General features: G+C 40.2%; 1 protein-coding gene across 1 annotated transcript in view; it reads right to left on the bottom strand.

Annotated features, from left to right (window-relative positions):
- Positions 1-15,244, bottom strand: part of LOC126194927 (coiled-coil domain-containing protein 170) — a 436,254-nt gene that overhangs the window by 46,536 nt on the left and 374,474 nt on the right. The window contains exon 13 of the mRNA XM_049933307.1: positions 3,747-3,855. Within this exon, the coding sequence (XP_049789264.1) occupies positions 3,747-3,855 (109 nt within the window). The remainder of the gene's footprint in view (positions 1-3,746; positions 3,856-15,244) is intronic.

The raw sequence follows: 15,244 nt of genomic DNA, 5'->3' as shown, positions 1-15,244 counted from the left end.
CTCTGCTCTCCCCTTGGCTAATAATTTGCAAGCAATTCAGGTGTGTCAGAGGATCACTGTTAACTTATTGTAGCTACCTCCACAAGGTGCAATAGACTCTGAGGCTCTCACAGACCTTATGGAACAACTCCCCCGACCATTTCTCCTACTGGGAGACTTCAATGCCCATCATGTCTTGTGAGGCTTGAGCTCCACTTGCTCTTGGGGTTGGGTTTTCGAGAGTCTCGTGACATCTCATGAGCTGTGCTTCCTCAGCACAGGTACTCCCACTCATTTCTGTGCTGCTACTGGGTATTCAACCACTGACCTCTCTTTCAGCTTTTGGTACTCACAGATTCTGTTCAATGGGAAGTCACTGACGACCTTCATTCCAGTGATCACTTCCCACTCCACATTCACCTGCTGGATGGAACATTACCCGAAGAGAAGGCACCAAAATGGAGGGCCAGCTGGGTTAACTGGATGCTGTTCAGCCAGCTGGCTGTGTCTGAACACTATGATGGTGTCCAGGAATGGGTGCACCACATTACATGAATGATCCATCATGCCACTGACTCATACATTCCAAAGTCCTCAGGTCATCTTAGAAGGCATCCTGTACCTTGGTGGACCACCTCACAGCATTTTGGGTTGTGAGAGTCAATACCCAATGTGTAATCAAGGAGAGCAAGAAACAGTCACAGCAAGCATTCCTGGAATCCACCAACCATTCCATTTACTCTACAAAAATATGGGCAGCCATCAGAAGGGCTTCTGGTAAACACAGTCATTTACCAATAACAGCAGTGCTGAAACAGTGGTGTCTCCAAACAACACCCAGAGACATGGCTCAGACAATGGCAGAGCATTTTGAAGTGACTACTGCCAATGTCAGCCAGGATGGAGCTATTCACTGCTACCATCCAACTGCAGAGAGGGGCAAGCAGCACTTCAGCTCCAACACTTTTGCATCTTACAGCTACCCCTTTCTCCATGGCCTTTAAATATGTCTGCTTGTGTCTGTTTATGTGTGGATGGATATGTGTGTGTGTGTGCACGAGTGTATACCTGTCCTTTTTTCCCCCTAAGGTAAGTCTTTCCGCTCCCGGGATTGGAATGACTCCTTACCCTCTCCCTTAAAACCCACATCCTTCTGTCTTTCCCTCTCCTTCCCTCTTTCCTGATGAAGCAACCATTGGTTGCGAAAGCTTGAAATTTTGTGTGTGTGTTTGTGTGTTTTTTTATTGTGTCTATCTACCAGTGCTTTCCCTTTTGGTAAGTCATGGAATCTTTGTTTTTAATATATTTTTCCCATGTGGAATGTTTCTTTCTATTTTAATCTAATACTTCGATGAATTCAAATGTGGACATCATTAATACACTGAAGATCTGGAAAGCAGTATCTTGCCATATCCCCTTTTCATCTACATCCAGTTCCTCTTCCCCTTCCATAATACTGTCTTCAAGTTTCTTCCCTTAATACAGCCCTTCTATGCATTTCTTCCACATTTCAGCCAGTCTTTCTTTGCATTGTGCTGACTTGCCACTGAGCTCTTGATATTCATACAGCTATTTCATCTCATATTGTAGTTCAAGAGGGCATCTGACTGTTATGCACAGAAAAACTGAAATTAACACTTGAGAGATGTTAATAAAAGAAGCTCATTGAGTACGACAGATTTTTCTCTCTCTTTTTATCCCTGTATGATACACAACACTTCACAATCTACAAAAGATTAATATTAGCTTATCATTATCTGGCACTGACTTCAGTGACCACATCACCTTTTCCTTTGTCACAGTGATTAAAATTAAGAGGCAAAGTAATGTGCATAACCTGTTTTGAATCATAAATAAGTATGGAAAAACGTGCAGAAATCTTGTGCATGCTCCAGTGTACTATACCAATTTATATCAATTTGGGATTTACTTTCAACAGGAAACTATTCCTCTGCCTTCCCTCTGTGTAATACCTTCATTCCGACACCATATCAGCAGGCAGAAGAACAACTATTTCAATACATTAATGTATCCCATCAACTATTTCAGTACATTAGTGTATCCCATCAAATTTTCCTATGTGTATCAAGATTTTTTTCTTTGTAGACAGTGACTCATTTTATGTGAGTATGCATATGCACCCCCTCCCCTTACCCAACTTGTCAATGCTGTGGACTCGTATACAGATAATTACAAGGAATAAACATGAGGAACTGCCAGTGAAGAATAAGAAAGACCGCTACATATGAACTCACTGCCATAAAGAGTACCAGTCATTTGTAATTCAGTGATATATACACTCCTGGAAATTGAAATAAGAACACCGTGAATTCATTGTCCCAGGAAGGGGAAACTTTATTGACACATTCCTGGGGTCAGATACATCACATGATCACACTGACAGAACCACAGGCACATAGACACAGGCAACAGAGCATGCACAATGTCGGCACTAGTACAGTGTATATCCACCTTTTGCAGCAATGCAGGCTGCTATTCTCCCATGGAGACGATCGTAGAGATGCTGGATGTAGTCCTGTGGAACGGCTTGCCATGCCATTTCCACCTGGCGCCTCAGTTGGACCAGCGTTCGTGCTGGACGTGCAGACCGCGTGAGATGACGCTTCATCCAGTCCCAAACATGCTCAATGGGGGACAGATCCGGAGATCTTGCTGGCCAGAGTAGTTGACTTACACCTTCTAGAGCACGTTGGGTGGCACGGGATACATGCGGACGTGCATTGTCCTGTTGGAACAGCAAGTTCCCTTGCCGGTCTAGGAATGGTAGAACGATGGGTTCGATGACGGTTTGGATGTACCGTGCACTATTCAGTGTCCCCTCGACAATCACCAGTGGTGTACAGCCAGTGTAGGAGATCGCTTCCCACACCATGATGCCGGGTGTTGGCCCTGTGTGCCTCGGTCGTATGCAGTCCTGATTGTGGCGCTCACCTGCACGGCGCCAAACACGCATACGACCATCATTGGCACCAAGGCAGAAGCGACCCTCATCGCTGAAGACGACACGTCTCCATTCGTCCCTCCATTCATGCCTGTCGCGACACCACTGGAGGCGGGCTGCACGATGTTGGGGCGTGAGCGGAAGATGGCCTAACGGTGTGTGGGACCGTAGCCCAGCTTCATGGAGACGGTTGCGAATGGTCCTCGCCGATACCCCAGGAGCAACAGTGTCCCTAATTTGCTGGGAAGTGGCGGTGCGGTCCCCTACGGCACTGCGTAGGATCCTACGGTCTTGGCGTGCATCCGTGCGTCGCTGCGGTCCGGTCCCAGGTCGACGGGCACGTGCACTTTCTGCCGACCACTGGCGACAACATCGATGTGCTGTGGAGACCTCATGCCCCACGTGTTGAGCAATTCGGCGGTACGTCCACCCGGCCTCCCGCATGCCCACTATACGCCCTCGCTCAAAGTCCGTCAACTGCACATACGGTTCACGTCCACGCTGTCGCGGCATGCTACCAGTGTTAAAGACTGCGATGGAGCTCCGTATGCCACGGCAAACTGGCTGACACTGACGGCGGCGGTGCACAAATGCTGTGCAGCTAGCGCCATTCGACGGCCAACACCGCGGTTCCTGGTGTGTCCGCTGTGCCGTGCGTGTGATCATTGCTTGTACAGCCCTCTCGCAGTGTCCGGAGCAAGTATGGTGGGTCTGACACACCGGTGTCAATGTGTTCTTTTTTCCATTTCCAGGAGTGTATCACATACTAAGGCTCCACACATAGTGGTCACAACAGTAAGCTTACCTTGTAATCTGCTGCATCGGCAAGTTGTGTCTTTAGGTCTCTGACCTGGGCACGAGATTCTGCCAGCTGTAACTGCAACTTATCTATCTGCTTCAGCAATTTTTTCACCCTGAAAAGAAGTTAGAAACATTTGTTTTGTTATGCACAGGAAAAAAATTCACACTAAGAAATACATTCATTTCCCCTGTGAAATTTGCTATGAAACACTTGGTATTGAGTACTTTTTATTGTACCATTACTGCAAAAGAATGTATTGATGCATGTACATCTGAATTTAGGAAAGAACAAATAATTTATTCCATCATATGTGCTGCATTTTATTTATGACTGGTATGGATAGGATGCAGGAAGCTTTTAGGGTTCCTAGTAAAAGCTTTGTAAGCTGCTTTGTATTTAGTTAAGTACAGGCTCCTACAGCTATTACTTCAAGGAAAAAGTCGTTGGTACATGTGCACATGCAAGATGAAGAATCTCATGGCTCAGAAATGTAAGCAGTTTCAGGCTTCATTTAATTATATTTTCCAAACAGAGATGGCAAAGAGAAAAATTCCATGTGGATTGCCAAATCTGGTAACAGACTGACTTATGAAGCAGGAGTGGTATATTTGTTAAAAAATTTATCCAACTGCATGGTTCAACATATCTATAACACTAAATTAATTAGCATATGTTCAATATCCCTAATCTTATTTTGGAGGGATTCAACACAAGTGACCAGTGTAAATAACACAAATATTTTGCTAGTAGTGCCAGCTTCTAAAATCATTCCATTTTCCAATATTTCAGCTAAGGATTGCAATCTCCACACAGACTTCTCACTGTCAAGATGAACTGATCACCTTATACAAGGTATCTACCAACCGTCTGACTACTCCTTTGGAAGAGATCTTGAAAATGATGGTGAGGCTAAGTTGGAGGGGGGGATCATGGGTAAGATGGTGATGTGAACTGGACTGGGAGAGGCAAGGTTTAATATTAGATTTAAATTGGCTTTGATTGGATGAATTGGTAGCAAAACTGTGTTTCCACTGTATTAATCAGGAGAAGGAGAGTAGGTCTTTGATTAGTCTGTCAGACCAAACTTGGGTGTGGGGCTGAAGGTGAGGCCTTTGGATAGGACTGATTATTCAGTAGGATCAAGGGTTTTGGTGGATAGAGTGACAACAGCGTTTTGGGTTTGTTTAGGTTCTGGGTTTTGTGGGACACTGGGACGGAGATTTTGGGGATGTAGAAGATGTGTTATGTGAGTGGTTCACAGCAGGTAGGACAGGGGCTGATGGATATATAAATATCTCTCATGGTCATGGCCTTGCTGCTATCAAACACTACCTATTGTCCTACTAACTGTAGATCCACCACCTCATTCCTTACACATATAACTAGTTACATCCTCACACATAACTACTTCTCTCTTCAGGGAGAGATATACAAACAAATCCACAGCATAGCCATGGGCGTGTACCATCTAGAGGAAACCTTCCTAGTTTCTCAAAATGCCAAACCCCTCGTTTTGTTCAGGTTTGCTGATGATATCTTCATGGGCTGGCCCTATGACCAAGATACTCTTTCCTCATTCCTCCACAGCCTCAACATCTTCTCTCCCACTAGCTTTATCTGGTCTCCCTTGGTTCAATGTGCCACCAGGCTGTACTTTGACCTCCATCTCTTTGATGGGTCCATTCATACCACTACACATGTCAAGCCCACTAACCATCAACAGTATCTTTATTTGGACAGCTGTCATCCCTTCCACACCCATAGATGGCACATCTGCAGTAATGAGAATTCCCTTGGCCAATCCTCTCACTATCTCCAAAATCAGGCTGCAAAGGAGCTCCCCTCTCATCACCAAACATCTTCACAGACGAGATCAACTGAACTACATCCTCTGCCTACAATGGAGTGATCCCCAGGCATCCATCTATTGTGATTCATACATCACTACAAAGTGAAGAAGAATTAAAAGCCTTTCTGAAACATGAACATTCTCCTTTTCCAGTGTCTCTATTCTCACAAAAAAAGGTATGCGAAAAGGAACAAAATCTTCATTCTACAACACCTTTGTTCCAGTGAAGGATGCAAACTCAAATGCACCAAATAAACTTTTTTGCTGTTGATGGAGGGTACCTTATACACTAAGTAACTTGGCCACAAAATCTTTCCTTCAAATCAATAGCCCAAAGTTATGTTTCTTATCTGCAACATTTTGGATCTCAATTTCCTATTGTATTTGATAGGTACCCAAGTGAGGGAGAGAAACATAGCAAAAAGAGAGCCAAGAGAATTTGAAGGTCTAGAAAACATTCTTCACTTGAAGTTGTAGTTGAATCAGAGATGGTAAACCAAGTCCCTCAGGAAAGATTTTTGTACAATTAACAAAACAAGAATCTCTTGATCACAGTTCTTAGAAAGGAATTTTTAGGCTGTAGCATTGAGGTTGACCAGGCACAAGAAGTTAGGATTATAACTGTAACATCTGCCATTTCAAGAACCAAGGATTTTGGAAGTGTAGTCATAGTGGAGGAAGATGTTGACCTCCTTGTGCTCATGGCTGATTTAGGACAAGACTTCGAAAACATATTTTTTCAAAAGCCGGGAAAAGGAAGTGAGAAGACAAGTGGTTTTGCACTGTATCCTACAAGTGTAATGCTGAAGATCTTCCATTCAGTCATGCCATTAGTGGATATGATATAACATCATCTTTTTTTGGTCAAGGAAAAATGAAACTTAGTAACATCATTAAGAAATGTGATACCTAAACTCAGCACTTGGCACATTCAAGAAGCCAGACACTACCTGTAAAAAACAATAACAGTTAGAGATTGCCTCCTTTCTTTATTTCTTCATTTGGTGTCCTTGGTGTTGATGTACTGCGTTGTGATACTAGCTGAAAAAATAGGGGGTGGAAGTGCAGTACTGTCTTCTGTAAATGATGTAGCCAACAAGTACACATTTGCATTTCACAGTTGTTTACTTTCACTTTTCACAACCCCCCATATACACATCTAATATGGCCAGTGCACTATTGTTTTCACTTTCCATAAGCCTCATTAATAGTTTGCAGGCAAACCTCCACATACTGCTACAATAGTTTACTATTGAACATCTACGAGCAGTAAAAACCTAACCACAAAGTTCACAGTTCTTGAAGAATAGCAAGGTACGTATGGAGTAGACACTGTCATTGTTTTAGCACACGGTCTAATTATATAACACTTATTTCACAGTTAAGTTGAAGTATTGTTGTTGTTCTAACCAACACAGGTTTCTCGTCTGAAACTCGGCCATGGACTGACTGTCTTGTGACAAAAAACAGGCCCTTATACATCCTCACAATAGTAGGGGCTGAAACTACACATTGTTCGAAGTTAAATTTACGGAAATTACAATTAAAACTTAATTCATTAAATTAACTGAATACATCAAAAAATTCCATCTTTTTAACAGTTTCTTCTACTACAAGAGTTAGGCTGAATTATTTGTTTAAATCGTGAAATTAACAAATATAGTTATGCAAACAATACTTTTGACAAAACTGTTAATTACTTTGGAATTAATTAAGGGTTGGCTTTGCTAACATGTTTTTGAATAGAGCCAAATAGATCCTTTAAGAATATTGTTAGTTGTTCCTCCTAATGTTTATAATTAGTACAGAATTTATATTTGTTTATAAATCAACATTAGAATTTAAGTTACGAAACAATTACTGATTTTGCCCTATAATGAAAGTATTGACTACGAATGGTCAAAGTAAATTAGGAAATCAATTACATACACAAAATTAAGGACAAAATTAAATCTGGTGTTATATTCTTTAAGACTCAGGGCCAACCTTTCTCTTTTATGAAAATGCTGATTATATGTTAATGGTAATTAGTTCAAAAATGAAAAAAAAATGAATTTTAAGGAGGCAGATGGCAAAACCAGAGGGGAAGTAAAAATATCCCAGCTTGCTTCGTCACAAAAACAGTTTATCATCACATTGTATAGTGGAGATGTTAGCTGTTCCCAAACATCAGAAGATCTGTGGCACTAACTATTCACCAAATCTGCCACAAAAAGCAAATAGTATCTTGTGAGGTTGCCACCCACAAAATAACGTTGCTTAAAATAATTCATTACAGTGTTACCAGCAAGTCTAAAATTGGATGGGAAACTGAAAACCTCCCGAGAAATAGGCTGGACTCACAGTAATCGTGGTCTGAGGCCTCTTTTAATGAACCACAATCCAGAACCTGAGTCAGTTCTTCGTGTTGTTTGGTTCTCATGTAAGTTGAGCTGTGGCAGAGCATGCTCCTGCAGAAAAGCAGGTTTGAAATGTTCTTCCATGTGCAGGAACAGTAGAGGTCTCAACTGTGAAAACATGCCAAAATTTTTGTATGAAGAATGTAAAGAAGAACATTATGAAAAGGATAGATTGCTACTTTGGAATGGCTGTATAGTGTGTACCGATAAATGTGTGAACAAAATAAGTTACTTTGATCGTTTAACGAGCTTAAGTTAAACATTTTATGGTGTGTATATATGGATTAGTAATTGTTCTCGGTGAGTAACTAAAAATACAGCGATCTGTTGAAAGAACAGGGACATATTGTGCTTTGAAACTAACTAGTGCACAATAGCCGCGACCAGTTCGGAAAATTTGAATTCTATTTACGAAATAAGTGAGGAAGCGTGGAATAAACCATGTTCCTGTAACAAAACAGCAAGAAAAGGCGTGTGTTGTGTAAAGTGTAACAGGAAATTCCATTACTCATGTGTAAATTCAACGAATAGAGTGAAAAGCTGGAAATGCAGTGATTGTTTTCATACTGTCGGTGACGATATGGCCGAAATCAAAACAGACCCGTTAAAAACGTGTGTGTGCGAAAAGTTACAGAATGAACTCAGAATAGTAAGAAAGGAACTTAAGTATTCGAAAACAATTATATGTTTGCTAACAAACGAACTACAGAAGCGAGAATCAGGCAAGACAGAAATGTGCAAAAACTAGAGATTTGATGCACCCAACTTAAATCACGATTCACAACACAGTGTGCATACCACAACACAGAATGCAGTTCAAAAAGGAAATCAATCTATGGGTGCAGCAATGAAAATGCAAACCTTTGCTCCTGAGAGTCAGTCAGTGAATAGGAGACCCAAAATATTCGTTGCCTCAGATAGCCATGGCAGAGACTGTGCAAGAAACATTTTAAACTTAGCTTCAAATAAATATGATGTTGAAGGGAAGGTGATACCAGGTGCCCCCACTAGTGTAATACTAAAAAAATGCAATGACCTCCATAAGTTGACAAGTGAAGATTTTGCAGTTATCTGGGCAGGGGCTAACGATGTGGCAAAGAACGAAACCAAGTTGGCAATTCGTTCACTACATAAAGCCTTGTCAGCATTACAAAATACAAATACAAAAGTGATTGTAGTTGGTGTACCACATAGACATGACCTGCCTGAATGGTCTTGTGTAAACCAAGAAATTCAATCTGCAAACAGAAAACTAAAAAAAAAACAGTGAAAGGCTTCCATAACACTTGTTTTATTGATACTCCTAGTAACAAGGAGCTTTATACAGCACATGGACAACACCTTAATGCAACTGGTAAAGAACTAATTGCCACAAGGATTTATGAATCAGTGGAAACAAACAGGAAAGTGTACAAAACAGCAATAGAACTTAAATGGAAGGATACTGAAGTCTCAGATAAAGAATCAGTGAGAATTGTTATTGACACAACTCCAGCACAAATAACAACAGAATCCTTAAAAGTGAACTCTGTTTGTGGGGAGAGGACAATTACTCAAGCAATAAACTTACCCAAGAGGACGTGCAAACGTTTGAAGAAGCAGCAAATAAGGTGGCAGGAAAGAAGGCACCATATAAGAAGAGAGACCTACTTGCAAAAAGAAGAACAGCAAATCAAGCTCAAGGGATGAGAATACCAACACGTGGAGTACGGCAGTCAACTCGAAAAAAGAAACCACAACCGAGGGACCAGGATTTTTGGTGGGATCAGCAGTGGTTTCACAGACGAAAGCAGTTAACAAAGTGAGTCATCAAGTGGATGAACAGGTATGTGACTATCATAACACACATGATCACAGTTCATCAAGATTAAAGACATTAACGGAACCTACAACTTCAAATATAAAGTCAAATTGCTCTCAGAGGAATACAGACAGAGACAAACTACTTACTTTTCTACAAGTTAACATATGTTGTATTAGAAATAAAATTTTAGAATTAGAACATTTATGTAACACTGAGCATGTAGCTGTTATATGTGTATCTGAGCACTGGTTAACACAAGAACAAGTAAATATGTTCATTCCCCAAGGGTATGTTGTGGGAGACATGATATGCAGAAAACAGAGAAAGAATGGTGGGGCGGGAATTTTTGTCAAAGAAGGAATAATGTTTTCCAGAATTGACGTATCTACATACTCCTCAGAGCTAGATGGGGAGTTTAGTTGTGTAAAACTAATGAATGAAAATATAGTGGTAGTTAGTCTATATAGGTCACCAGATGGTGATGTAAATTTGTTTATTGAAAAATGTGAATTAATAATTAAAAAAATAGTGAAGAGTAAAACGAGAATTGCTATATGTGGTGATTTCAACATAGAAATGGTAAACACACAGAGACCAGTTGCTAGGACATTTTTGAATATGCTAAGATCATTAGACCTCTATTGTACAAATAACTGCCACACGTAAGAATGCTTGTATAGACAATATTATTGTGAATTTCCATAGGGAGGATTTTACAGTTAGACTTGCAGGAAGTGGACTTGCAGATCATGAGCCACTACTCCTTACCCTCTGTAAGAGGCAGCCAGTTAAAACTGAAGAATCTAAAGTAGTAGTGGTACGAAGACAGAAGGAAGAGTAGATAAATATGTTTGTTGCTAGATTAGGAAGTGCAGATTGGGACTTTATATATAATTGTCAATCTGGAAAAAGGGAAGCTGAAATTAGCTTTGGTAACTTCTTTAAAAAGTACACAGATTTATGGTATTCTTGCTCACCAGTAAAAAAAAAATTAGATATCCAAATGAAATGAAAAAGAAATTTAAATTCTTCCATCATGGAAATCAGCACAGGTGTACCACAAGGGTCTATCCTTGGACCCTTCTTCTTCATTGTCGCTATTAATGATTTACCTAAAAATATAGCTCACCCTGTTGTGTGTTATGCTGACGATACAACACTACTTACCACACATCAGAACATTTCAGATCTGAATAACCTAACAAAAGAAACACTAGATAAGGCCCTGGACTGGTTTGCAGCCAATAAGCTCCTATGCAACCCTGACAAAACACAACAACTTTTAATGGGAACATCAAATGAAGTAGGCAATAAGTCAGTAAAACTCCTAGGTATTCACATTGACTCAAAACTATATTGGGAGGAACATGTCAATCATGTATGTGAAAAAATATCTCGGATGGAATACCTTCTCTTGAAACTAAGGGAGGTAGTGAGCTTGGAGTACACAGGGTGACACACTTTGGGCTATTCCAGTCACATATTTCATATGGTCTTATTATATGGGGGCACTCCCCTCACATCAAAAATGTATTGAAATTACAAAAAAAAGTCATATGTATAATATGTAAAAGAGGTCATAGGGAGCACTGTCGTCCTCCTTTCTCCAGACTCAGAATACTTACAAGTATAAATTTATACATCTATGTGTCTGTACTCTATATTAAAAATAATATTTCAGAATTTATTGCCAGAAAGGAAATACACAACACAACACCAGGGCGAACGGTAATTTAGACATACCGCGCCACAGATTAGCGAGAACAGGAAATTCCCACAAAGTTAACCCACTCAAAATGTTCAATAAACTGCCAATTCATGTTCAGTCTATGGATACAAATTCTTTTAAAATTAAGTGGTACAGCTGGCTGTCAGATCACCCATTCTATGACATTAAAGAATTCTTTGAGATGCCTGAGGAGAATATAAGCATTTAAAAGTTGTCTGTAGTTAAACATATTATTTTGTGCTGTGGTTAATCGTGTGTAATTACAAAGTTTATACTATAAACAATAAAATACCTTATTATATTAGATTATAAGATAGCTTGTTGCGTTAGCTTTTAAAAGCTATCCTTTGTAATTTGGTACACTGCCATGCTTCAAATGTATTTATAATGTATTGACAGAAGTTTATTTTGTTATTCTGTATGTACTAGTACATCTTGTATGACGAAGCCAATATCATTGTAAAATGATCTATGGTGAATAAAATTCTTGAAATTCTTGATGACACACTGAGTTGCAGATAGGTACAATGAAAAGACTGTTACACACAGAGCTTTCGACCACATCCTTCTCCAAAAAAGAAAATACACACACATTCACACAAGCAAGCAAATCTCATGCACAAATGATCACTATCTCTGGCCAGAATGTATCTGCAAAATGCATTCGGAGATAGTGGTCACATATGCAAGAGGTGTGCTTGCTTTTATGAATGTGATTGTGTTTTCTTCTCTGAAGAAGGCTTTGACTGAAAGCTCAGTGTGTAATAGTCTTTTTTTTGAGCCTGCCTGCAACTCAATGTGTCATCTTTACAGTGAGTAGCAATCTATACTTTTCACAATATTGTTGATATTCCATCGTGGAATTTACATTGTTTGAAAGTGAAGAAGAAACAGATTTTATGGAAATTACTGAGGAAACAGACACTGAAATTAACTAACTGGAAGAGGCTGACTGGCTGTTGGATGAACAGGCTGACCTGGGATCCACTCGATTCTACTACTCAAAGCATTTCTGGTGACACCCAGTCAAGTGCACCAAAGGGTGAAACACACAGTCAGAGGCGTTATGCATCCAGAAGTGATGATAAAAAGTGTTAGTAAATTTTAATGCCTTTTTAATTATAATAAAGCTACCTATGTTTTATTTGCACTGCAGGGTTTCTTAATACAAGTGTAATTAGTTACTTATTATGATATGCTTATTTCAGCTAGTAAGTTCAATTTTCTGTAGCTGGTTATTTAATATATATAATATAATGATTAAAGGATGCAGTTTTATAAATATGCATGAGTCAGGGCTGAAATGCACTGGAACTTAGCTTTGACTAGTGACATAAGAATTACAATACATGGATAGCCATGAATCATCTGATTGCAGACACAGTAATTGAATATCACAAAGTGAGATGTTCAGTACCAATATATGTACACAGAAACTGAAATAAATGTGCTCAAAAACTAGACATTTGCCATTTTGCACAAAATTTGAAAAGTTGATATTTTTTGACAGACTGTACCACCAATGGCATTGGATGCAAAAAAAAGTTGTAGTAATTAAATTTGTACAGAATTTTGTACTCTTTTAAAAAGGAAATAAATGCCAAAGTACTAGGAGCAAAAGAAACTGACATTTTTGAAAAAAAAGTAAAAAAGTTCAAAATTTGTGAAGTATTTTGGGTACAAATAGTTTAGCCAAAATAAATTTTGTTGGAAAAACATGGTTTTCTAATCTTTCCAGCCAAACAAATGAGTCAGAAAAATAAAATCTCCTACCCCATCTTTTGCTGGCTATATGTATTTGAATCGACTAGATGGGTTACAAGAAAAGTGTAAAGCTGTAAAAGCATGCATGATCATAGGAAAGATAAATGCTGTTTACAGAATTATATAAACTTTTGGAGAAAAGGGAAGCAGCAGTATGAATATCAAGAGCTGGAATGGCAAGCCAGTAATAAGCAAAGAAGGAAACAATGAAGGGTAGAAGGAATGAGTAGAAGTGTTATATAATAGAAAGAAACTTCAAGACAATATAAAAGAAAAGGAATAGGAAAAAGATGAATATGATATGGGGTACATGATACTATGAAAAGAATTGGACAGGGCAATAAAAGACCCAAGTCAGAACAAGGCACCTCGAATAGGTGACATTTGCAAAGAATTATTAACTTCCTTGGAATAACCAACCATGACCAAACTATTCTGTCTGGTATATAGGATATACGAGATATGCAAAATACCCTCAGATTTCAAGAAGAATGTATAATTCCAATATCAAAGAAGGCTGGTGCTGACAAATGCATTACCAAACATATTTCAATAAATCATCAGAGAATCTGGTATTTGGGGAAAGGATCCAGATGGCACAGATTGTCAAGCAGCCACTGAAATCAAGCATGTTCTGCCACTTGGTTGTCAGTTCCTTGGCACTGGCCACAGAGTGGCAGTGGCCATTCATTTGAGTGGGCAGTTGGTTGGTCGGCCATCATAACCACATAAAATGCTGGGCAGCAGTTATGTAATGAGTATATATAAATCTATATATTCAGAGACGGGACTGCCTCTGATTAGATGGGAGAAGCCTTTGATGGGAGTGGGGTAGAATGTGGTGTTCATGTAAGATGATGGCCCCACATGACATGCTTGCTGCTATTAGGGCCTCATGTGGGAGAAAGTTGTGGCTCGAGTATGTAGTATGTGACTCATTCTCTATATCGATGCTTGGATCAGGCAGGGAATCTGAATCACTGTTGGATACTAAGCTGTGTCCTCCTTTAAACGGCACATAGGGCTGAAAACGGCCTGGCCTGTGCCGAATTCATCAAGGAAAAGAAGAGAGAGAGATACTGGGAGCCCCACTAGAGGGTCAAGCAGAAGATCCCCTCCACGTTTATCTGGTTCAGATGCTGGAGCAGGCAGTGTTATCACCAACTGATCAACGGGTTCTGGGGTGCAACTTGGTCCTGCCTGTAGGGGAGTGGGTGCTGGCTGTGCAGGAGATGGTGCCAATCATTTGGCCTCCATGAGCACCTGAGTCTGAAAATGCTGCACCTCTGTTGTTTGTGTTGTGAGGAGGTCAGTGCTGTTGGTGGGAGGAGAAAGGAGCCTATGAGCTGCAAGTGGTTCCAGCTGAAAGTATGAGCTCAGACACAGGAGTCCTTGCTGTAATATGGCTGTGTGCATAGGCGGTCCCAAGCCAGGTGCAGCAGGTTGAAGAGGGTGTGAGGTCAGCACCCATGTAAAATTTCGGCCAGGCTACATCCATTCATGGGGGTGCACCAGAGGTGGTGACAAAGCTGGTGAGTGCGTCCCCACAGCCATCTGTGATCATTATTTTGCACATCTACATTCTGAATGTCTTGTCCAAGCCCCCAAATCAGACATGGGATGGAATGGGTTGGTGGTCAGATACTCAATGTCATCACATTTACAAAAATCCTGAAAGGCAGATACTGTGAACTGAGGGCTACTGTTGGGAATCAGAGTGGAAGATGCCACCTCTAATGAAAATTTGATGGCTAGGGCATAGGTAGTAGCTGCTGTGGAGGCGGTAGCTATCTGAGCCACAAAGTTTTTTCGTTGCGCCTATCTGCGACTCAGCATCTCCGCTTATGGTGAGTAGCAACTTTCCTTTTCATAATATTGTTACATTCCATCCTGGATTTTCCGTTGTTCTGCATTGGGAAAGTTAGAGAGTAATGTGACAACTGGCAACCTCAGGAT

This window comes from Schistocerca nitens, chromosome 7 (genome assembly GCF_023898315.1).
Source record: "Schistocerca nitens isolate TAMUIC-IGC-003100 chromosome 7, iqSchNite1.1, whole genome shotgun sequence".
Classification (NCBI taxonomy): domain Eukaryota; kingdom Metazoa; phylum Arthropoda; class Insecta; order Orthoptera; family Acrididae; genus Schistocerca; species Schistocerca nitens.
This window is presented reverse-complemented; position numbering and strand designations above follow the sequence as displayed.